Source organism: Pteropus vampyrus, unplaced genomic scaffold, assembly GCF_000151845.1.
Source record: "Pteropus vampyrus isolate Shadow unplaced genomic scaffold, Pvam_2.0 Scaffold169, whole genome shotgun sequence".
NCBI classification, from domain to species: Eukaryota; Metazoa; Chordata; class Mammalia; order Chiroptera; family Pteropodidae; genus Pteropus; species Pteropus vampyrus.
In genome coordinates, this window is record NW_011888950.1 from 2,557,906 (window position 1) to 2,582,487 (window position 24,582).

At 31.5% G+C, this 24,582-nt stretch overlaps 1 protein-coding gene across 3 annotated transcripts in view; it reads left to right on the forward strand.

Annotated features, from left to right (window-relative positions):
- Positions 1-847: 847 nt before the first annotated feature.
- ABCA5 (ATP binding cassette subfamily A member 5) overlaps positions 848-24,582 on the forward strand; it is a 58,333-nt gene continuing 34,598 nt past the window's right edge. Inside the window, exons 1-14 of one of the 3 annotated variants that reach the window (XM_011370408.2) lie at positions 848-3,024; positions 4,494-4,528; positions 4,677-4,793; positions 5,864-6,068; positions 8,057-8,218; positions 9,125-9,213; positions 10,629-10,858; positions 12,557-12,698; positions 13,694-13,882; positions 15,322-15,469; positions 17,376-17,544; positions 18,604-18,662; positions 22,703-22,813; positions 23,993-24,168. In XM_011370408.2, coding sequence (XP_011368710.1) covers positions 4,514-4,528; positions 4,677-4,793; positions 5,864-6,068; positions 8,057-8,218; positions 9,125-9,213; positions 10,629-10,858; positions 12,557-12,698; positions 13,694-13,882; positions 15,322-15,469; positions 17,376-17,544; positions 18,604-18,662; positions 22,703-22,813; positions 23,993-24,168 — 1,812 coding nt within the window. In that variant the 5' untranslated portion in view covers positions 848-3,024; positions 4,494-4,513. Of the gene's footprint in view, positions 3,025-3,479; positions 3,897-4,493; positions 4,529-4,676; positions 4,794-5,863; positions 6,069-8,056; positions 8,219-9,124; positions 9,214-10,628; positions 10,859-12,556; positions 12,699-13,693; positions 13,883-15,321; positions 15,470-17,375; positions 17,545-18,603; positions 18,663-22,702; positions 22,814-23,992; positions 24,169-24,582 lie in introns of those variants that run through there. The other 2 variants (XM_011370407.2, XM_023536742.1) reach the window with 2 other exon arrangements.

Consider the following 24,582-nt stretch of genomic DNA (forward strand, 5'->3'; position numbering starts at 1 on the left):
AGTGGACGGCCGCGAGGCTGCGTTTGGCTGGACGTGGTCGTTTCCATCATCAGGGCATCGTTAGGAGAGAAATGTTCTGGAAGTCAGTTTCCTTCCCGAACAGCTGGGTCATTAGCGCTCGTTATTCCTTGGGGAGTTTCGTGCTGTGATCATTACCGTGCGTGGTGGAAGGGAGTTTGGGAGAGGTGAAAATGCGCGCATCTCGTGACACGGTTTGGGGGGAAATATCCTGATTCCTAAAATACGAAAAGAAAAGCTCCAGAATATTTCAGCATCTGTGAAAGTCAGGTAGGCTGGAGACACTTCTCGGTTTGAGGCGATAATAGCTCAGAGAGAGTTCGTCCCGGGCTCCCGAGGCTTAGATATACATTTAGAAATAAGTCTTTGCACTTCTTCATCTTTTTCACCCAGCCCTCAACCCCCTCCCCACTGGCTATCACCAGTTCTCTGTATCTGTGTTTTCGTTTAGTTTATTCATTTCTTTTGTCCCTTAGATTACTCATATAAGTGAAATCATACGGTATTTATCTTTCTCTGATGTATTTCACTCAACCTGCTACCTTCTAGGTCCATCCATCTCGTTCGTTGAAAATGGTAGGATTCCATTTTTTTAATAGCTGAGTAATATTCCATTGTATATATGAACCATAACTTCTTTATCCAGTCGTCTGTTGAGGGGCACTTAGGTTGCTTCCACGGCTTGGCCATTGTGAATAGCACTGCAGTGAACATAGGAGTGCATAGATCTTTGCAAATTAGTGTTTTGGTTTTCTTTGGATAAATATCCAGCAATGCAATTGCTGGGTCAAAAAGTAGTTCTAATTTTATTTTTTTGAGGAACCTCTACACTGTTTTCCAGAGTGGCTGTACCATTTTGTTCCAAAGTACAAATTAGTAGCTAAAAAGAGTCGTGGGGATTTAGAGTGTAGCAAAGGATACATAGTCAATATTATTGTGACAGTTGTGTGTAGTGCCAGGTGGGTGCTGGAGTAATCGGGGAGATCACTTCATGGATTGTATAAATGTCTAACTTTTTTAAATTAAAAAAAAAAAGATAAAAAGAAAGAACATGCTGAATTGTGCAACGATGCCTACTATATGAGGACAGGATGGTCATTGTTGACCTTATCAGTGTTGGCTCAGAGGAGTGACTGGGGGAGAGGAGAGTGTGGGACCAGGACATCCAGCCTGGTATAGGTAGAGGACAGACTGGGAATTAAGAAAGTGGAGGCAGAAAACATAGACCTCTCTTTCAAGAAGTCTAGTTGTGGGAGAAAAAAAAAGTGATATATTGTGGTGGCATAAAAAATGATTTGAGGTTGAGAGAAGGTTTTGTTTTGCCTTTTTAATTGTGAAAAATGTATGTATACAAAAAAAGCATTACATACATAGTTTAAAGAATAAAATAAACAAATATCTTCGACCTACAACCAACTTCAGGGAAAGAACATTACGAGAATTTTAGAAGTACCTCCACAATCACATCCTACTGAAGGAAGGTTATTTAAAAAAAATAAAAAACATGAAATGTTTTAAAGAATGAAGATAATCACATTTACTTTCTGTTAAGGACATTTCGAAAGAACAGAAGGGGAGGAAAGGGGTGGGTATATGTTGAATTGCCAACTGTGAGCCAGGCTCAGAATTATCTCATTTAATCCTGACAGCAATCCTATGAGGTTGGAGGTGTTATTCTAGTTGGGCAGGTGTGGAAAATGGGTCGCTAAGGGAGGTTTATTTACTTATGAATGTCTCAACTAGCAAATAGGTAGAGCTGAAATTCCAACCCAGGGATGCAGACTCAATTCTGGTGCTTTATATTTTGTGTCTGCCCAGAAAGCAATATTACATATATTTAGGGAAGACTCCATATAAGAGAACATTATTAGGGCATTTTGTGCTCTTGGGGTATTTGGGTTGAAATCAGACTAACAAGGCATTAATCTTTGAATATGTGCTGTTTAAATGTACTTTTCTCCAAACAGGGTTTAATGTAGGGGAATCTTCCCTTCAGGGGAAAAGCAAATTTATTTCATACATTCTATATTTATTTGAATGTCTTTTATATTCCATATAGTAAACTGTGTGCCAAGAATACCAAGATGAATAAAATTTATAATTTCTGCCCTTGAGTATAATTGAGAGGATGATCTTTTATGAGAATTTTTAAATTTTCTACTAAATGGTAATCTTTACTAGTGTGCAAATTAATTGGATTAAAAATAGTTTTAAGCACAAGATTTTAGGATCCTGTTACATATGAGAAAAGGTACTGGATAACTCATATAGATACCATGGTGTCATTATTTTCCCATTCAGCAGGAAATACGGTCATAAAATTTAGATTAAATCATATTGACAATTAGTACTGTTTTATTATTACATTATCTTCAGTAAATTTTAAAATACTAGAGAAGAGAGCATTTATAATTTATCTCCTGTTAAAAGGCTTGATTTTATAGTGCTTTTATTGAGAAGCCAGTGATATAGCCGGGCAGGATTTCTTTCAAGTCACCTGCCAAATACGTTCTTAACCCCTTCTTCCAAGAAATCTTAAAAGTATCGTTAATACCAGAATCTATTTAAGCTTTTATGACTCAGAGGCCAAAAATGCATATTATTGAAATATATAACATTACCTTAGGCACAGCTGTAGGTAGGTGAATAGAAAAGATAGAGGGACATTTTGGAAATTTATGATAGCTTCTTCAGTTTTCTCAAGTGGGAATCCGGTCATAATTTGAGGATGATGCTGTGGGTAGAAGCTTTGGAGGTTCGGGGATTGGGAGAGTGAATGGACTAGTGAAATATACGATTGCCAGACAATTAAACATCATGGGGTATGAAAAGTCCAGAAGAGGAAATACAGGGTGCTGGGTGCACAAAATAAAGATGTTTAATTGAATTTTGTATGCAAGATATTTCACAACCCATCTCCATTGCCTGTCTTTACAGTGTCATCTGGAGCATATACCTGCACCCTTAGCCCCAAAACACTTTGCCTGTGCCTCAGCCATATCATAGGTATCCCTGTTCTTTATACAAGTTAAGCCCTTTTGGGATCTAGCTTTTCCATTCCTTTTTCCCTCTGTCTGGAATTTCCATTTCATTCCTTCCCAAGCTCTTTCTCTCAGTTGCACTTACCACATTATATAAATTTTACCTATCTGTAGAGTCAGTGATAGTGTCTAACATATTATTATTTTTCATTATGTTAGTACATAAATCCCTCAGTAAATGTTAAATGAATGTGCCGCTTTTCTTCTTCCTTTGATCCATAACAGGGGTCAGCAGACTTTTTCTGTGAAGATTAGACAGTAAATATTTTAGGTTTTGCAGACAGTATATTCTCTGTTTCAATTACTTAACTCTGCTGTTGTAGCACAAAAGCAGTCATAGACGATATGGAAACTAGTGAACATGGCTGTGTTCCAATAACTATTTGAATTTCATATTATTATTTTTTTTACCAACGATTAAAAAATGTGAAAAATACTCTTAACTCAGGGGCTGTACAAAGGCTGGATTTAGCCCACACTTCTTCCATTGTAGTTTGCTAACCTTTGATCCATAAGGACTCTCAGCAAGCTTTGACAAAGGAATATGCAGTAAGAGGATATGTTATAATATTACCATTGGTGATAGAGTAGCAAAGATAAATAAATCAGTCTTTTTTTTGTCAAGGATCTCATGGTGAAGTTCAAGATTAAGATATGTAAACAAGTAATGATGGCATAGTATGGTAACTACAATTACACTTTATTGAATATAGATGTAGGACAAAGGAGTGATAACCAGCTCTGCTTGCGAGGACCGGAAGTAACCTATAACAGTCATCTATTGGAGATAAGAAACATTTTCAGCTAAGAGCTTTTCTGAGAATCAAACTTGCTAAGGTGACTGACCATATCTCTTACTGGAAGGCTATGTACATCAGGATGACTCTATTTTATAGAATATAATCCGAATTAATTTCTCTCAGAAATTAATACCTTTCAAATGATTTTTCTCTAACAATTATTTCTAAAGGTCTTGTATGTTTTTTATTGCTTTGAAAAGCATTTAATGTAGTAATATTTTTAAAAATAAATAAATTTTTGATATTGAATTTTGTATTATGTAACGCGTAGTTACATAATACAAAATTTATTTAAGTGGGCTTTTAACTTTTTTTGCAATTTATTAGATTTAGTATGAATTATTTTTATCTAGGAAATTAGGAAAGTTAAATATTTGATTAATTCTTTAAAGATATCAGATATTTAAAAATTAACTAATTATTTAAAGCTGTTCAACAAACTTAATGCATTCCCCAGTTATGCTGTGCAGCAATGGAATGTAACTTAAAAAATTTTTTTTTATTTTTAATTTCATACCCTTATTTCTGGTCTTTGTCATTGCTTTTTAGTAGTGAAAAGGTGGCAAACTCACTGTTGGGTGGTAATTATAATTCTGGTTACCTCTTGTTTCACATACTACTGTTTATTTTCCAGGGTCTTCAAATTGCCGTTCCATGTGTTCTGTCCAGGTAGGAGAGACAGCTTGGGATATGCTTAACTCCATCTAACTTGAGACTGAAACATCTGTCTCTTCATTTTTGCAATTAAAAATGGTATGTGCTTGACTGTGTGGTTGCAGGTATTTTGTTTTTTTTTTCTCCCCCTCTGCTTTACTAGACTGATCCAGAAAACATGGCTACTGCAATTAGGGAGGTGGGAGTTTGGAGACAGACCAGAACACTCCTACTGAAAAATTACCTAATTAAATGCAGGACTAAAAAAAGTAGTGTTCAGGTAAGTTAAATGCCTTTCTTATGCCTCATTGAGGTTTATTCTGTGTTCCATTGTTAAGAGATATTTATTTTGCTGGATAAATTTTTATTATAATTTTATATTTTTAGGTCCTTTTAATTTCCTTGTGAAGTAAAAACTTGTGGTAGCCACAGAAAAGTACTCAAATTACCTGTTTTCTAAATGTTAAAAATATTAAAGATTTCTAAATTTAGTTAATTTCTGATATCAGTGCTTAATTTTGAATTTTTAGGCATGCATTTCCCAAGTTTCATGAAATGAAAAATATATTTCATAGACAACTTTGTAGAACATTATTCCATAGTTTAGTCTTTATGACTTCTCATCTTTTGGATTCTGCATTGAATTGTCTAGGATTACCAAAATTATGTCATATATTTGTTCCCATAAGTATACATTACTTTAAAAGATAAAAGAAAGTGAGACCTCTGGTTAAATAGTTAATAATCATTTTAAAGGATGAAAATACATCATTCATTTTCTTAAACCAGCAGAACAATTGAACAGCAAGATGAAATAATAGATAGTTCATCCCTATTAAAGTGGACTATTGAATTTAACTGAGTAGTTTTAATAGTAGAAATTTAGGTCTGTTTAAATCATGAGTTTTAATTTAGAATTGAATAAAGACAGTTTTATGGTGATACCTATTAGGAATGTTTGGTAAGTTACTTTAAAGTTACATATGAATAAATTTATTCTATTTTACATTAGTAATTAGTAATGTTTAAATACTACTTTCTATGTCATTTATTTAATTATATGTCTTGAATTTTAAAATACTTCAGTAAATTTGAATATAAAGAAAAATTATATGGTATGCCTGTCAGGTTAGGTGAAATGTTCAGCACAGTATAGCTTTTATTTCTTGGAAGGCAGCTGTGCTCACCACTATACCACCAATGCCAGCTCGTTTTTACTCTTCGTACTTAAGAAAACAGCCAAATGTCTCATGTTTTTTCTTAGTGTTAATTATGTTATTTGGATAGAAATCTTGCTGAATTTTGCTGCTATTGTTATACTATATAATCATTTTGTTTCCTTTATTATAGGAAGTTCTTTTTCCACTATTTTTTTTATTTTGGTTAATATTAATTAGCATGATGCATCCAAATAAGAAATATGAAGAAGTGCCTGATATGGAGCTTAACCCTATGGACAAATCTATCCTCTCTAACCTAATTCTCGGATATACTCCAGTGACTAATATTACAAGAAACATCATGCAGAAGGTTTCTACTGATCACCTTCCTGATGGTATCGTGAGCTTATATATGTATTCTATTTGTGACGGAAAGCCTTGTCAATATTTTTCCGCTTGCTTTATTAATATTCTTAACACTTAGAGATTTGTCCCTTCACCAACGTATACTTTTATAAAAATATTAAAGTCATTCAATTCTGCTGCCTTTTACTTTTTGTAACACTAATGTGTTTATATTCTTGGTAATAGAAAGCATATTTTATGTGTTTTAATATTTTATATTAGATTTTTAGGCCATTTATAAAATAAGTATATTTGTACAGGATAAAAGAGTTGAAGGACTGTTTCATTTTGATTCTGACTTCTAATAAGAAGCTAGAACTACATGATAAAGATTATAAAGCAGTAATCTTTTAAGATTGCCATGCCTGTTGATGGAGGCGTATGGTGTAAACTGAAGAAGTACTTAGCTTTGGAGACTGACTGTGGCTAAGTACCTAAGTCTGTTTTTCTCAGTTAGTACTTCTCACAAAGAAATAGATTAGAAAACAGTGTAAGTAACGAGGTACTATTGAGTCTAAAGTGGCTGTGAGAGACCTTAAGGCAAGACCTGGAGAAAGTGACAGCAATGTTCACACTGTGATGATTGATTAAATGAAATGCTGGATTTTTAGAAAATAACAGATTAACATGTCTCATATTGGATAGTTGTAATTACCTTCATTAATTAATATGTATCATCACATTATTGGATAATGTGTCATTGAATAGAAGATGTTCATATAATTGGAAACCAGATAAATAACTTATTCCCCCTTGGTTTCTTTCTGGCTTATTGCTATTTAATATTTTTATCAAACACATATATTACTGGTATATAACATGTTTGTTGGTTTATCATATTAAGCACAAGTAGTGTGGATAGCTATAAGAATTTAGCATGCCAGCTCCAAAAACTGATCAGAAATGTTGAGAACAAAACGCTTTGGTAATTCTAAGAAGGAGAAAAGCATATGCAGCAAAGAAATCCAAGTCAGTGTATATTAACTTAGATGCCAAAATAGTAGAAAAATATCTAGTTTTTTTTTTAGGTTCTGTCTTTTTAACAACAAAACAATCTGAAAGTGAGATACACATGCATACATAGTAACCTGACTGGGAGTTTGTTGAACTAATACCCTTTTTATTCATATCAATCCTGGACCCTATGTTCACCTTAAAAGTCTGGAAAATCATGATAACTAATATTTAAGTATACTTTATAATTTACAGAGCATTTTCTTATTTGTAACTACATTTGATCTTAACCCAGTGTGATCAGGTAGGTGTTGTAGATGAGGATACTGAAGTTCAGAGAATTTATTGTTTACCTGTGCTCACACAGCTAATAAGTAAAAAAGTTAAGTTCTAATCCTATGTTCTTTCCATTTCACCACATGTTCTGGAGCTTCTGTAGTGAAAACTAGTTGCTTGTAAATAAAACTTCAAGAAAATATTTAAAACTTAGGATTATCTGATGTGAAGGGACCCAAATGATGATTACAGTATAGGTTCTCCATAGAGGACCTATAGAAGGAACAAGCAATATTGGGTTTAAGTGGCAATTTTTATTCAAAGAAGAGTTGCATAACAGTTACTAAAATACATATTTAGTGCCTGAAAAGGGTTATGGGATTTTCTTCATAAGAAGAAATATTTGAAAATAAAATATCCATGCATTTATCAAGGAGTTTTTTATATAGTTTTACTTTGAGATAGATAAGTGAACTTCATATAGTGCATATAAGTATATATTCTACTTTATCATTAATAACATGTATTACACTGACACAATTTATGTACTCAAATGACAGTTAAGAAATAGTGTCTGTAAAATTGTACTATTATTATTTTTTAGTATTTTTAGAAAGTCTATTCATTTTCTAAGCTAGAGCATAAAACAAAAGTTCTAGTAAAATATGTTCATCAAATACAATGGTAAATTTGATTCATTATAGTAAAATATTTTGTGAGTTAACTATGTTGTTATAATATTTTATAGTTATAATTACTGAAGAATATGCAGATGAAAAAGAATTGCTAGCATCCAGTCTTTCCAAGTTCAGCAACTTTGTAGGTGTGGTTTTCAAAGACTTCATGTCCTACGAACTTCGTTTTTTTCCTGATATGATTCCAGTATCTTTTGTTTATATGGATTCAAGAGGTAAATAGCACTATATAATTATTGAAATTCAGTTAAATCCATGCTTTTGCTGCTCTTAGTTCATATGTAAAATTTAGTGGGGTCAAACATTGGCATTTTTGACTATGCTTATTTGTTCAAATAAGAAAACTGTCCAATGTAGCATAAAAATATATATAGGTATAGTCAAATAACTACCTCTATATCTATATAAAATATAATTTCACATCCATTTTTATTTTAATACATTTATATAATATAAATTACAACAACAAAATGAAAATGTATCTTGAATTGTATGACTTTCTAAATCCTTTTTTCTCCATGTAATTGTTTTCGCATATGATATATGTCTTTAAAACCTCAAGATTTTCCACCAGCGAACTTTATTAGTTTTATGTTTGAAACTTGGAAAACAGCCTTCAAATCTTAAACCTGTGTAAAGATATTATCAACCACAAACATTTGTTGAGCAATGTCAAAATAATTACTGAATATGTAATAAGTACTGAATATGTGACTTGATTCCAAAAAGCCCTTATAGAAATTTTTTTTCCTGTTCTCTTAAGCTGAACTTGTCCTTGCATCTGGAAGTGCTTTAAAGCTGATAAGTCATTGTAGAATGACTTACCTTAAAACAGAAAAGTGACTTATTTTAGATAACTGTTTATAACTATTTTTTTCTTTCCGTTTGTATTCATTTATCATTTAGTATCCTAACACATGTAACATTTTATTTCAAAAATTTCAAGTAAACATATAAGAATGTGGTAAGTATTGTTTGTCTTCACAGGGAAATTGCTTATTTTCTTTGGTCCTGTAGAGACTGATTAATCTTATTACTTTGGTAACCCTCCATATGTTATCTTTAGAGGAAGGCACTTGCAAGTCATGAAAAATCTTACGTCTCACATTTTTTCCCCATAGCTGGCTGTTCAAAATCATGCGAAGCTGCTCAGTACTGGTCCTCTGGGTTCACAGTTTTACAAGCATCCATAGATGCTGCCATTATACAGGTAAATATGGTAAAGGAGGGAACATAAGAACAAACTGTATTTTGACACGTATGCCCTAAGTCTTTACAATAGGATTTGGTTTGACTGTTGTCAGATGTACAAAATACAAAACTTTTTATAGCTCTTTTAAGAAAAAAAAGTCATATCTTTATTATCTTAATCATAGTAGTAGATTTTTTTAACAAATATTTATCACTTATTTGCCAAACATTATTTCTAAGTTATATACTAATATTGACTCATTTAATCTTTAAGTTATATTCTAATATTGACTCATTTAATCTTTAACAATCCTATGAGATTGGTGCTGTTACTATGTCCATTTTATGTGTGAAACTGAATCACAAAGTTAAATAACTTTCCAAAATTCAGTTAATTAAATAGCAAAACTGGTTCAAACAATGGCTTTTTGGCTTCCAAGCCTGTGTTTTAATACTATAATACATCTAGGATTGTGTGTAACTGTTACAGCTACATTCTAAAGACGTGCTCAAACCTGATTCAGTGTTTCATATTTTAGTAGAAATGAATATGAGACCTCAAACAGAAGACCTATCTCTGTTAGTTGTTAGACTACTACATAGTAAAATAACTACAGTAATAATGTTTTACTTGACAGCATTGTTATAAGAACCAAATGAGATGATTTATGTAGAATTGTTTTTTTTTTTTTGGCCCCCTTTACCCTGTCTACCTCTCCCCTCTAGAATTGTCTTACAAACTCTTACAACATGGTATAAACATATTATGAGTATATAATATTATGTAAATGCACTAATACAGAAGTCCAAGGTAAAGACAGTGAAATATCGGTTATATCACATTGATTGTGTTTTAGTACTTGTTTGTGTTTCAGCTGAAGACCTTAGCCATCTGCAACCCAGACCAGTGACTGGATGAATAGGCAGAGCGGATCTCATTTTAGACTTTCAGTTGAATGTTAGATAGAAGTAACATATGGCATAGTTTTATTATTCTATCTATATGTGCTGTGTATATAAATTTTAAAACAATAGAAGGATATACTATTTACTTAATTATACTGTTTAAGAGGATATTTTTAAAGTCATTCTTCATGATACTAATAATCATTCCGTAATTCCTCAATTTTATAAATGCATATTTTGTCTGCTTAAGATGCTAACTGTGCAATTTTACTTCCTCTGACAAATTATTTTGTCAAAATAAGTATATACTTCTCAACTTCATACTTTAAACTTTATGGTCTGCTTCCAGAATGAATAAAAGCAACATTCTACTCTATCATGATATTGGGGTCAGTCATTTTATTGCAGGTGTGTAGATTCTTGAGCAGTGTATTTGTACTAGGTCATTGACTAAACTTTTGTCACACTTTATTAGGGGCTGTGATCAGAATTAAATTATTCGAATGTATTTACATTTTTTAATTACAGTTGAAGACCAATATTTCTCTGTGGAAGGAGCTGGAGTCAACTAAAGCTGTTATTATGGGAGAAACTGCTGTTGTAGAAATTGATACCTTTCCCCGAGGAGTAATTTTAATATACTTGGTTATAGCATTTTCACCCTTTGGATACTTTTTGGCAATTCATATTGTGGCAGAAAAAGAGAAAAAGTTAAAAGAGTTTTTAAAGATAATGGGACTTCATGACACTGCCTTTTGGTAAGTTATAAGTTCATTATTCAGTATGATTAATAATTAAATATACAAATCTTCAGAATTGTAATTTTGCTATTCACTTGACTTGGTAATAGAGATACTGTTTTCTTACAGTGATTGTCTTGGAATTTGAGACTAGTAAACAAGCTTCAGCAATTGATTGCAATTATTTTAACAGAGCAAAGTGGATTGAGAAAGCATGTTGACATGTTTCAATTTTATTTCACATTTTGTTTGAATCAAAGTGTGCTCCATGTAGTTCAGTATATTTTTTAGTGTATAGAATATATGAGATCTTGGAAAGTTAGAAAATAATTGCCTGTTATAGTCTTTCAGTATCATAGCATATACATGTTATTAAAAATTGAGTTAAAAATGATTGAAGTTTGTGTATGTAGTATATGGGCTTTTTTTCCCTAGGAAAAAATTATTTGTGTGAATTAAGATGAAAATATACAAATAATTCATAGAGAAACAAATGAAAACAAATGTTTTCACAAGTGAGCTTTAACCTATCAGAATTTTTGTACAGTGATAATTTTATAGAGGTGTGCATTTGTCTAAGCAACTCTTAAATGTATTTTTCTTAGTTTTCCCACTGTGTTGTAAGAAAATGTATTTGGACCTCATTTTCGGAGAAAAGTTAATACACTTAGGGAGAAAAGTAAATAAACATGTGAGTTGGTATTATAGTCCCATTTTATAAATTTTTTAATAATTATATATATTTAAATTTATTAGGGTGACATTGGTTAATAAAATTTTGTACGTTTCAACTGTACAGTTCAATAACGCGTTATGTGTATATTGCTTAGTGTGTTCACCCAAAGTTAAATTAGTCCAATGCAACAATTAATTATAACACTTTACCTAAGGGGGATCATTGTATATAACATGTTTTCTTTGCTCCTTTTTTTTCTTCTGTCATTTTAGTAGTGATTGATTTTTAAATGCACTGGGTTCTTAAAGTATTTTGTGAGGAAATAGTAGTTCCAAGCGCCTCAGTTTTGCCTTTGTAAAATGAATTCAATTTTTGTAACTTAGGCATCCTTTAGCCCTATTTTAGTGATTTTATGATAGTATATATTAAAGCATGATCCACTAACTTAAAAAAGGAAGATAAAATGAAACTAAATACTGTAGCATTTCCATTGACCTGATTTGAGGGGAAATTTTGAGTTATAAATATAGGGAACCCATCGTTAATCTTTTGATCTCATATGTGTAAACATGTTGTAATTATGTTGTTGATTAGTGAGATAGCCTTTATCGTTTAAAGTACCATAAGCCATCAGGGGTTTAATTGTACTACATGCCATAAAGAAAATTGTCATTAAGTTCTTTTGTATTTTAGGAAAATCAGAAGTGTTATGTATTATTGAACTTTTGAAAGTATTAGATTTAAATTAATCATGAATTGCTATTAATTTATAAAGGTTTTTTTTGACTCTTGGAAAGATAATTACCATTTTATCTCTATATCAGAGTGTACTTTACCTATAACTTAACTGATACTGTATTTTTAATTACTTATAAGAACATGAATTTTCAATATATGAACATACACAGAAATGAATAGATTGACCTAATTTTGAGAATAAAATGGCTGAAATAAATCTGAAGTTTTGTTTAAAATGCTTTTTTTTTTAACCGTGAAAGCCTATGCATTTAATCATAAATGTATTTGCATTCTCATTTTAGGCTTTCCTGGGTTCTTCTGTATACCAGTTTGATTTTTCTTATGTCTCTTCTCATGGCAGTCATTGCAACAGCTTCTTCGTTATTCCCTCGAAGTAGTTGCATAGTGATATTTCTACTTTTTTTCCTGTATGGGTTATCATCTGTAAGTATTTTAACTTAAAATGAGAATGAAGAACTGTAAAAATATTTGATTAATATAACAAAGTCTTATTCTTTGGTTTACTTATAGTCAATTTCTCAGGAAGAACAGATTGTTGTTAGGTTACTGATATTAAATGACTTACATATAGTATCATTGTACTTCCATATGTTTAGGAAAGGTAAAAAATAGTCTCAGATTTAAATTTAACTTGTTTTCATACGATGCATTTCACATATAATTCCTCTGAGTCTATCTTTTACTATCTTCATATAATCGTGTGTATTTAAGATTGTGCAGTACTGGACTTTTTATTCCTTTGTTTTCATGAAATCCTGACTATTTCAAGTTAATTTATATTTCAGGATGATGATGTGTAAAGATATGTCTTTGTAAATACAACTCTTTGGTAAATTGGCTGAATGCTGGCTTTTAATGACCAGCCTTTGTTTTAAGTGGTTTCAGTTTCTGTACTAATTGGTTTATGTGCCGTTGCTGTACCAGTTGTTAAATATTTCGACTATCACCCCTGCTCTTTAACATAATTTACATATAACTCATATACTTCTTTATATAATTGCCTGGTTTTTAACTGGTTTTATTTCTTATTAACACGTGAACTTTAATGGTTCTGTATTTAAAAGCTTGTTGATTTATTGTTTTGTTCATCTATATACACATCTAACTGCAGAAACGCATGGCTTTTAATGGTTTTTGTAGTGTAGAGGTGATTATGTTTGTCTATTATATAGATAATATGCAGTTTTTAATATTTGTCAGTGTATATTTAAAAATGTATATACTGTTTCTATGAAAATAAAATATCTTACCATAACATTTAGAAACTAATTGTATGTTAATAAATGTATTTTCCAATGGAAATAACTTAGTTCTTTCACAGGCAAAATTTAATTTTGTTTCCATAATTTTTCACAATTTTGTTTTCATAATTTTGGCTATGTAAACAGTGTATTAACCTTAATATTTTTATTTTGTAGGTATTTTTTGCTTTAATGCTGACACCTCTATTTAAAAAGTCAAAACATGTAGGAATAGTGGAATTTTTAGTTACTGTGGCTTTTGGATTTGTTGGCCTTTTGATAGTCCTCCTGGAAAGTTTTCCCAAATCATTAGTGTGGCTTTTAAGTCCCTTCTGTCAATGTACTTTTTTGATTGGTATTGCACAGGTAGGTTATGTATTTATTTCTCTTTCACTAAATATGTTTTTCCTCTCTAGTCTGTGTAACATGTTATACCACCATGAATACTCCCTATGATTTGCAAAAAAATTAAAATGTATAAATAAATAAATTTCAACATGAGAAAGGAATGATATTTGAATACTGGCATACATTTTATGTTGGTTTCATTTATATTTTCTCCATTTTCAAGTTTTTCATTTATATTATCTGTTTTTAAGTTTTCCACTTCCCACTTTAGTATACCTTAGCAGTCTGTTTCACTGCAGTAACTCAATTTGTTAGAAATCATTGGTTTAAGCATCCGGTAATATCGATTGCCTGGTTACATTGTGACTTATTGTACATTTATCTCAATTTTGTGCCTGAGAGGAAATTATGTGTGAAGCAGAACAAATTTTTTGTGACCGTAGTAGAGAAATAAATAGACCTGGTGGCTTTTGTTGGTCTGGGATTCATGCGATTGTCATTCAACCTCAATAATATTTAGATTTATGAATTTGATTTTTATTAGTCTTTACAGGGGCTATCAGGTTCTAAGGGAAAAATTCTTGTAAGAAACTGCTTTATGTAACAACATACATTTGCTTAATGTGTAAAGAAAAAAATGTAATTACGTAATATAAGAGATTATTCCTGTTGGCCGGATAGTATATTCTAATTTGTGAGACTTAAGATAGATCGTTTGTAAATATTGAGTTAAACAAATTTTAATTACTTGAGACCTGAGAGCTGTTGTTACACATTTTGGGAGTCCACTGATTTCCCTTCGCTTAGGAAGTTAGAATTAAAGATTTTTCTTGTGAGTGGAAAGGACTTTCAGTGTCATTTAATTCATCTCAGTTTTTAAATGAGGAGACTGAAATCCAAAATGGTGTAATGAAAGTTTACTCACTTAATGGCAGATCTGGGACATAAATGAGATGTCAACCTCTAGTACATTTCTTTTTGCACTATCACATAAACCTACTGTGAATCATTTATGTTAGTAAGTGTGTTAATTATAGTACCTTCTTCCTTTTCAGTATTGGAAAGATGCTGACCATAATTTTATCTTTTAATGCTTAATTTGTTTGATTTCTGTGTGGACCGTAACTCTTTTGTTTGCATTAGTTTGCATTAGTTAGTGTTAACATTATACTGGATTTCAGTTGATAGGCATAGCATTAGGATTAAATGCCCCAGGAGTGGATGTATACTAGTTTTAGAAGCACAGCATTAAAAACATGATTGGAAAGGATTGTCATGATAAACTTATAGTTTGGTAAAGTTCTTATTGTTTTTCTTATAAATTCACATTATTTGGTAGACCGTCTAAATCTGTTTAAAAGGCCCAGTTTGGTTATGGTCATTTTTGAGTAAGTGGTGTTAGCTTTTGCTGATTTTTATCATTTTTATATAATAAAGTTGGTATTTCTGTTTTTCAGGTCATGCATTTGGAAGATTTTAATGAAGGTGCTTTATTTTCTAACTTGACCGAAGGCCCATATCCTCTAATTATTACTATCATCATGCTAGCACTAAATAGTATATTCTATGTCCTCTTGGCTGTTTATCTTGATCAAGTCATTCCAGGTATGCAGGTAGTTACTGGATTTACTTTAAAGATTTTTAGTTTTTTTGTCCACATAGGGTCAACTTAATTTTACTTTTTTTTTTCTAGCTGGAGTACCCAAGTCTTATTAAAGCTTTTAATTTAATTTTAAATAAGTATATTTCGTACCTTTTGTCTTAACTAGTGAACACAAGGAGGCAGGGTAAAAAGAGAGCAGTTTGTTTCGAAAGGCTTAAGGCCCTAACTGAACGTCTCAGCTCAATCCTTCCCTATATCAGTCGTTTTCAGCTAAAGTGTTTCATGATTTTACCCTTTAAGTTCCGGCACTATGAAGCAATATTGTATCTGCTACCATTCCCTTATCTCCTATCCTGCATCCATAGCAACTTTCTGTAGATTTAAAATATTAAATATCCAGTACCCATTTTCTCCTTGAGTTCCTCATTACTTCTGTTTGTGTTCTTTACCTGCACTGTTTTATATTTCAACCACTAGACACGTACGGCTTTTAAAATTTAAATTAATCAGAATTACATGAGTTAACAAGTCATTTCCTCAGTAGCACAAACCACATTCCAGGTGCTCAGTAGCTACATATGGCTGTACATATGCTACAGTACAGATATAGGACATTCCCATCATTGCAGAAAGTTGTGTTGGGCAGCATTAGTCTAGACCATTACAAAACCTGTCAGCTAATTAAGTACCTACCTCAGATCTGTCATTCCCTTTAATCAAGTTAATCATCTGCTCAACTGGTAGGCATATCCTGGCAAATTACATAGAAACTCATAGTAATATCCTTCATAGTACTTTTACATATTTAATCTTTTCTTATTCTCCCCTCTTTACTGTATTTAATATTCATTGGTACAGTTCTGTACCTATTTAACATATTTTCAGCGTACGAAGTAGATTGTTTTTAGCTACTCGTAACAGAAAACCTTTCTAATTGGCTTAAACAAGAAGGAAATCAACTGTTTTACTTGAAAGGAAGTCCACAGATAGGTTGGGCTTTAAGTTGGTTGATGTGCTCAACTGGGTCATCAGGGACCTACTTTTTCTATGCTTTTGCCATCTATTATCTCAGAGTCTGGCAGATTTGCTCTCCTCATGGCTGCAGGGTGTTATTATGCGTCTTTGTTCATGTCCAGTTAGAGGGAAAGGGGACCTTTTCCTGAACTAAGCCCTTTGCTTCTGTTTGCTTGGTTATTTGCTTATAGCTGAAGCAATACTGTCACCCACGCATCCCAAAGACTAATTAGATCAGTTAGAATCTATGAAATTGGGATCAGATCCCTTGAAACATGTGGCCATCTAGGAGAAGAGTGGGTATTAAAAAATGGGGAGTGTCTTTTTTTCCAGAGGAAGAAGGGAAAATGGGTACATGTTATGTGGGCAACGATTGCTGTCTACCATATCTAAGTCTCCTATATCTGTCCCGTTTCTGTGTTATTATCCTAATTCTAAAAAGTCTTTTCTATCAACTATTTTCATTTTTCTAAATACTGCCTATTTTTAAAGACTATCTAACACGATATTCATTCTTGCCTTCAGGATATCTCCCCATCCAGATAGAAACTTTTCTGAACTCTTAGTAGTATTAAGCATGACGTGCCTCATGTTCTGTATTGTGTTTTAGCCACTTGGTATATGTGCGTAGTCATAAATATGTAAGTTCTTTTAGGGCAGAAAACGTGCTTTACTCACCTTCACATTCCTGTGCACTCTCAGCAACTCTGAAACTATTTATGGACTGAGTTATTTGTCAATAAAACTTATTTTTTTATACAATATTCATTTAGAATTTTATGTCTAAATTTTAGATCTAGGTTGTTATGTTTCTCATACTGCCTTTATTATTTAAAAACTCATTTTCAGAAATAATTTTTTATGATAACTAGTTTTTTTTTTTAAATTTTTCAGGGGAATTTGGCTTACGGAGATCATCTTTATATTTTCTGAAGCCATCATATTGGTCCAAGAACAAAAGAAATTATAAGGAGTTATCAGAGGGCAATGTTAATGGGAATATAAGTTTTAGTGAAATTGTTGAGCCTGTTTCTTCAGAATTTGTAGGAAAAGAAGCTATAAGGTATGATTTAATCTTTGACAATTTAGATATAAGAACTGCTGATGGAATATGCCACATTTAAATCCTGTCTTTTAAATGATGTATGTGAGTATGATATCTTTGGAGATTTGATACACATTTCCTGACTTTTTAAACACAGTATTGAGGGCTACTTCTCTTTTACTTTCTTTGCAACCATTTAGAATAAGGTTGCTGCTAGGTTTGAAATTTTATGTTTCATTGAATCATTTTTGATAAAATCTAATGTTTACACAGGCGAGCTGTTTTAAACTTTCTCCATTGTGTAGATTAAAACAGCAAATGTTAACTTTATAATTTTATTCAGGATACATTGTGTAAGTTATACAACACATTAAACTGTCCGTTAATTTTATAGAGCTTTAGGTATTGTGACACATAATTAGAATATCAGTTTAATTTTCTAAGAAATTAATCACTATGCCTTGTTAAATCAGTCAGAATCAAATTTAAAGGTAATGAGAAAGAGAAAAGTGAAAGAAAATGTGAAGTATAATTTGTTTTATAAATTTAAGAAAAATGTATAAAAACTAGGGAGGCCAGTGGTCTGCCTTCTCAACGGTAAAATTCAAACTGGTTATTAAAACCATTACCGGTTTAAAAAATTATGTAAAACATTTAAAGCAGAATGAGAAAATCACTTCGCATTTATGGATAGTTTGAAATGTGTGCTAACGTGAAATAGTATTTTGTTTTTAATCTCCCTTAACTAATATAACAAGTATTTTATTAATTGCAAACAGAAAAATATCAAAAATGAAAAGTAATCTATACATTGCTTGAGTCACATGCCTCACTTTGTTATTAGAAGTAGGCTGCTCATAGAAAATGAATGAATGACATTTAAAATGGAGAAGAGTACTATATTTTTCTCTTGTACTTAAAAAAAATACTTTTATAATTATTGTCAGCTCTGTGGTTGTCTTTAAGGAAGGTACTTATTATTTCTATAAAATATGACACATTTGATAATATTATACATGGAAACACACACATTTATAAATTGCTTTAATTCTTAAAGTAGAAAATGGTGTTTTTCAGAATCAGTGGTATTCAGAAGACATACAGAAAGAAAGGTGAAAATGTGGAGGCTTTGAGAAGTAAGTAGCTCTCCTGGTATTCATTACATAGTATTAAAGTACAAATGGAAAAACAATTTGCATACTTCTTCGGGAATTTAAACTTCTTCACCACAATTTTTTCTTTTTTTCTCTAGGGATACTTTCATTTATTTATGTGATAAGTATCCATGATAAAACCAGTGAAAGTAAAAAGTAATATCTATTAAAGTGAAAAATATTCAACTATTTGAACAAGTCTGCATCCTTTTTCATTTTATTATTATGCATGTGTATATATATTAGTTACTTTTTTTCTTTTGGCCTAACACAATTTCTCAACCTCAGCACTACTGACATTTTGTGAGTGATCATTCTTTTTTGTGGGGGGCTGTCCTGAGAACTGTAGAATATATAGCAGTGTGTCAGTCAGGGTTCTTCGGAACCAATAGACTGTATAATTACATGTATACACACATACATAGAGTGAGTGAGCAGGAGGGGAGGGGGCAGAAGGGAAGAGGGATTATTTTTAAGAAATTAGTTCACATGATTGTGGTGCCTGGCAGGCCTGAAATCTGTAGGGCAGGCTGGCAGCCTGGAAACTCAGCTAAGAGTTGAAATTGCAGTCTTGAGTCCAAAATTCATAGGGCCGTCAGGCAGGCTGAAAACTCGGGCAGATTTCAGAGGAAATCTATGTGACAATATTGAGGCAAAATTCCTTTTTTGGAAAACCTCAGTTTTGGCTCTTCCGACCTTCAACTGATTGGATGAAGTTCACAGGTATTATTGTAAGTAATCTCCTTTACTTAAAGTCAGCTGATTGTAGATGTTAATCACATCTACAAAATATTTCACAGCAACATTTACTCTAGTGTTTGACCAAACAACTGGGTGTCATAGCTTTAGCTATACTGGCATGTAAAATTAACCATCACAAGCAGCATCCCTGGTCTCTACCTATTATACTCATAGCAGCCTCCCTCTTCCCCAGTTGTGACAGCCAACACTGACTTCAGGCCTTGTCAAATGTCCCCATAGGTGGGTGGGGCATGGAGGAGGAATATTAACCCCCCTCCCCTTCTCGAGAACCATTTGCCTAACATACTGACTTTTCTAAATAGCTTTCATTTTATTATTTTCATTTTTTTTTGCCAAAAGCTTTTTTAAAGTATTTTCATATTAAGGTCTGTAGGATCCATAGTGATCTCCCCATTTTTATTTCTGATATTTGTTATTTGTACTTTTTTCTTTTTTTAGCAGGAGTTTATCAGTTAAAAAAAACTTTAAAGAACCAACTTTTAGCTTTGCTGACTCTCCCTATTATGTATTTGTTTTCTAGTTTTTGAATTTTTTCTATTATTTTCTTGTTTCTACTTCTACATTTAAATATTTTCCTCCTAAATTCTTGAGATAGATACATAGATCATTTTATAATGATGCATTTTAAATATATAAATTTTCATCTAAGCATGGCTTTGGCTGCAGCATACAAGTCGTGACAGGTTTTTGTTATTCAGTTTTAAATATTTCTAATTTTAACTGATTTTTTTTCTTTGTGTGAATTATTTATGTTTTGATTTTTAACTATATGGTGATTTCTCTTTTTGTTTTAGATTTCTAACTTAATTCCTCTGTAGTCAGAGAACATAGTTTTATGATTCATTTTAGCCTTTTGAAATTTATTGACATTTGATGGCCCAGCATATGGTTAATTTTTGTGCATGTTCTGTGTGTACTATATGAAACATATTCTGCAGTTGTTGTATATTGTATTTCATATCAGGTCAAGTTGGTTAATTTTGTTTTTGAAATCGTCTGTTTATTGATTTATTTTTTGTAGGAGTGTTTCTGTCATTTATGGAGAGAGAAAAATGAGAATCTTCAATTATGAATTTGTCTATTGTGATATTATGATTGTGAATTTGTCTTTTTTCTTTGTACTTCTGTCATTGTTTTCCTTTACATATTTTTCAGACCATGCAATTAGATATATATAGAGTTATATCTTCCTTTAGGCTAGTGAGTACATGATACAAGTTTTCCCACCCTTTTTCTTTCAGTCTGTTTTCGAAGGTGTCTCTAGTACATCTGTATAGTTATTGTAGTTTCAAAATCTGGTCTGAAAATCTTTTTCTTCTAGTTGGAATATTTACTCTATTTGCATTTAATGAGATTATTTCTATATTTGAATTTTAGTCCTCTATCTTATTACTTCGTTACTGTTTGTCTCACCTGTCCTATGTGTTTTTCTTTACCTCTTGCCTATTTGGTTGGACATTTTTAACTTTTTAATTTTCTTGCATTATAACTTACAGTTTTAGAATACACAGGTCTTAAAGGTACAGCTCAAATCTTTTACAGATATATGCAGCCCTATAACCACTACACAGGTAAAGAGAGAGAACATTTCTAGCATTCTAAAAGTTTTCTTATGTCCCTTTGCAATCAATACCATCCTCCCCCAGATATAGTCACTATTCTGAGCTCAATCACTGTGAATTAGTTTTTCCTATTCTTGAATTTTCTATCAGTGGAGTCATATAGAATGTTCTCTTTAATGTCTGACATCTTTCACTCAGTATTATGTCTAAGTAACTACTTTGAACAGTTTTCTAAAGTTGCTGCCCTTTTTCACTGTGACCAGTAATGTATGAAGTTCCAGTTGCTCCACATCCTCACCAACCTTTGATATTTTCAGTTCTTTTAACTTTAGCTATTCTGGTAACGTATAATTAAATGTTAACATGGTTATAATTTGTATTTACCCAGTATCAATAACTAAGGCTGTTGATCTAAGATCTTTCTGTTGATTTTGATTTTCAGCAGTTTTACTGAAATACGGCTTGCTGGTTTGTTTGTTTGCATTTACATTCTGCTTTGGTTGTATAGTGCTTCTTGAATCTGTATCTTGATGTCTATCTTCTGCTTTAGAAAATCCTCAACCATTTTTTTCAATATTGCTGCTTTTTTCTTTTCTCTCTCTAGGTTTATTATATGCTATGACTTTTCATTTTATCCCATTTGTCTTTTATTCTTTTTCCTGAATTTTTATACATTTGTCTCTCTGTGCACTAGTCTAGGTATTTTCATGTGACTTCACTTGTTCTTCACTAATTTTTCTATAGTCATGTCTCATCTACTGATAAACTGTCTCTTGAAATCTTTTTCACTTATCTTTTAAGTTTTTGTCTTTCCCTTTGGTTCTTTTATATAGTTTTTGGTTCTTTTATATAGTTTTTAGTTCTTTGCCAACATTCTCTTGTGAACATGATAGCATAATGATTTTTAAATCTTGTTATATGGTGCCAACAATATCTACATCTCCTCTAGGTTTGTTTCTATAGCCTGTCTTTTCTATTGCTATTTGGTCTTATCTTTCTCCTGCCTGATTATTTTCGGCTGTGCGCTACATATTGTATATGAATAATTGTAGAGATTATTTGATGCCCTGGATAATGTAATTTTCCAGAGAGGATTTATTTTTACTTCTGGCCTGCAGCTGTAAGGTACTAAATCCTAGATCACCTTCATCAAATCAAGGGCTATGGTTATTTGAAGCTGGGTTTTCATATCCCTGTCTCTTGTCTTCCTTTAATCACTGACAAATCAACCAATGATATTTCTTTATTCCATTTTTCTTTTATTTAAATTGAACCTTTTAAGCATTTACTTAGCCATTCCCGTGCTGTTGATTAACTTCTAGTTTTTTGCCACTACATTTACCATGTCTATAAATACCCTTGGGAACAAACTTTTGTCTGTTTCTCTGTTTTAATTCCCTTGGAAATTCCTAAAAGTGGAATATTTTGGGAATTTTGTGCACTCTCTAAATCTGTTAGTGTAACAAAAAAACCCGTTTATATTTATTACTATTCTTATTGTTCATTCCCCTGACTATAGAATTACTAAAGAATTACTATTATTTCATAATACTAAATATTATGTTAAGTATGCTAGTAATTTTAAATCTGACTTTAAATTTATTGATTTATTTGAAGATTGCTCAAGTATTATGAATTATCTTGTATAGCACAACAAAAATAAAAATTATATTTGAATCTTCTCCTTCCCTGAACTAGATTTGTCATTTGACATTTTTGAGGGTCAGATTACTGCACTACTTGGCCACAGTGGAACAGGAAAGAGTACACTGATGAATATTCTTTGTGGACTATGCCCACCTTCTGATGGTGAGAATTTTCTGACTTAAAAAATCTCCTACCTGTTTTATTGTTATTAACTAAAGTATCACAATATACCCTTGAAATATGTACTGATTGATTTTTGTCAATGACTTAGGACCAACTTCTGTGTCTATAAAGGTGTTTTTTCTTTTTTCGATTACACACATTTGTTTTTCGATAGAAAATAAATAACTCAATCATGTTAATTAAGTAAAAAGGAACTAATTTTGTACCTATTTTATCAGATATTTTGCATGTGTGTTTATTTTTTATTTTCAAGAAAGGATAAATCAATAATTAATTGAATATTAAATGAGACCTGTAGACATTTCAGGTAAGAAAATAGAGATTTCTATTTTCTCTATTTTCAGAAAGAAAGAATGATACTTGTCAATACTGTCATCTAAAATAAAATTTTAAGAACAGTACCTAAAACCTCAAACATATAATTGTTACATTGATTGCCCTGTAGGTGAGAATTCAGTGTGGCAATTTCATATTTTCACAATAACCAGACAGAGTGGCAGTATAATATTTTACTTTAAGAAAGGGCTGTATTTCTATGTTTTGAATCTACATCTTTTTAAATATAGTTTAACATTTAGAATTAGTTTGATTTTTTTGTTTGTTTGTTTATCCATAATTGTGTTACTCTTTGATGGTAGTTATCAGTATCTTAACATTTGTATAAGAATGTATGATTTTTGTTGCGGTTCTCATACCTTGCCACGTTGATTTAATAGTTCTTAAGTGGCATATATTAGTATTCAGTTTATGTAAGAGAAAAGCTGGAATTCAGATTAAGTGATTTTTTTCAAGATCACACTCTAATTGAGAATATTTTTATCATTGTTCTCTTCACTATTGCATAAGGCCTGGAAATGAAGGAAAATTGTTACTGAAATATAAGTGTAAATAATGCACGAGTTAGGCTTCTGGTTCCTTGCTCTTTCCACTATGTAATATGTCCTGAAAATGGGAGGAAATGAAGTTGGAATATAAGTGGAAGCAAATAACCAGTAGTATGGCAATGAGGGTGGGTTGTAGCTTCCAAATTTATGTTAATTCTTACCTTATATGTCTTATTACATACAAGTAACTGAATTATTAGTATGTATTAAAGCATGTAAACTTTTTAATACTTAATATATTTAATATAAATTTAAATATATATTTTGGTTTTAGGGTTTGCATCTATATATGGACACAATGTTTCAGAAATAGACGAAATGTTTGAAGCAAGAAAAATGATCGGAATTTGTCCACAGTTAGATATTCACTTTGATGTTTTGACAGTAGAAGAAAACTTATCCATTTTGGCTTCAATCAAAGGAATACCAGCTAATAATATAATACAAGAAGTATGTTATTCATATTGAAATCTTTATGTTTATTTCCTGTAAATTAATAGCCTTTTGTAATACCTTTTATAATAAAAATATGCTTGAAAATCTAAATATAAAACCTGTTCTGAGTCATTAAACAGATAATCATTACAAAGAATTAGAAGTTTGAGTCAAAGTTTTTACACATATAAAAATATCCTTGTTTCATCTGAAAGATACTAGTCTGTCAATATAGGTGTTTCTTTTCTTCCTTTCTTTTCACATTTCCCCTTCCCCCTCAACACACAGAGCCTTCACACTGATCCCTTCCCCACTCCCGAGGAAGTCACACAAAAGTAAAACAGATCTTTCTATCAGGAATCTTTTTATCTCTTATTTAAAAATAATGTTTGAATATATGTCAAAATTAAATTCTTCACTAAAAGAACA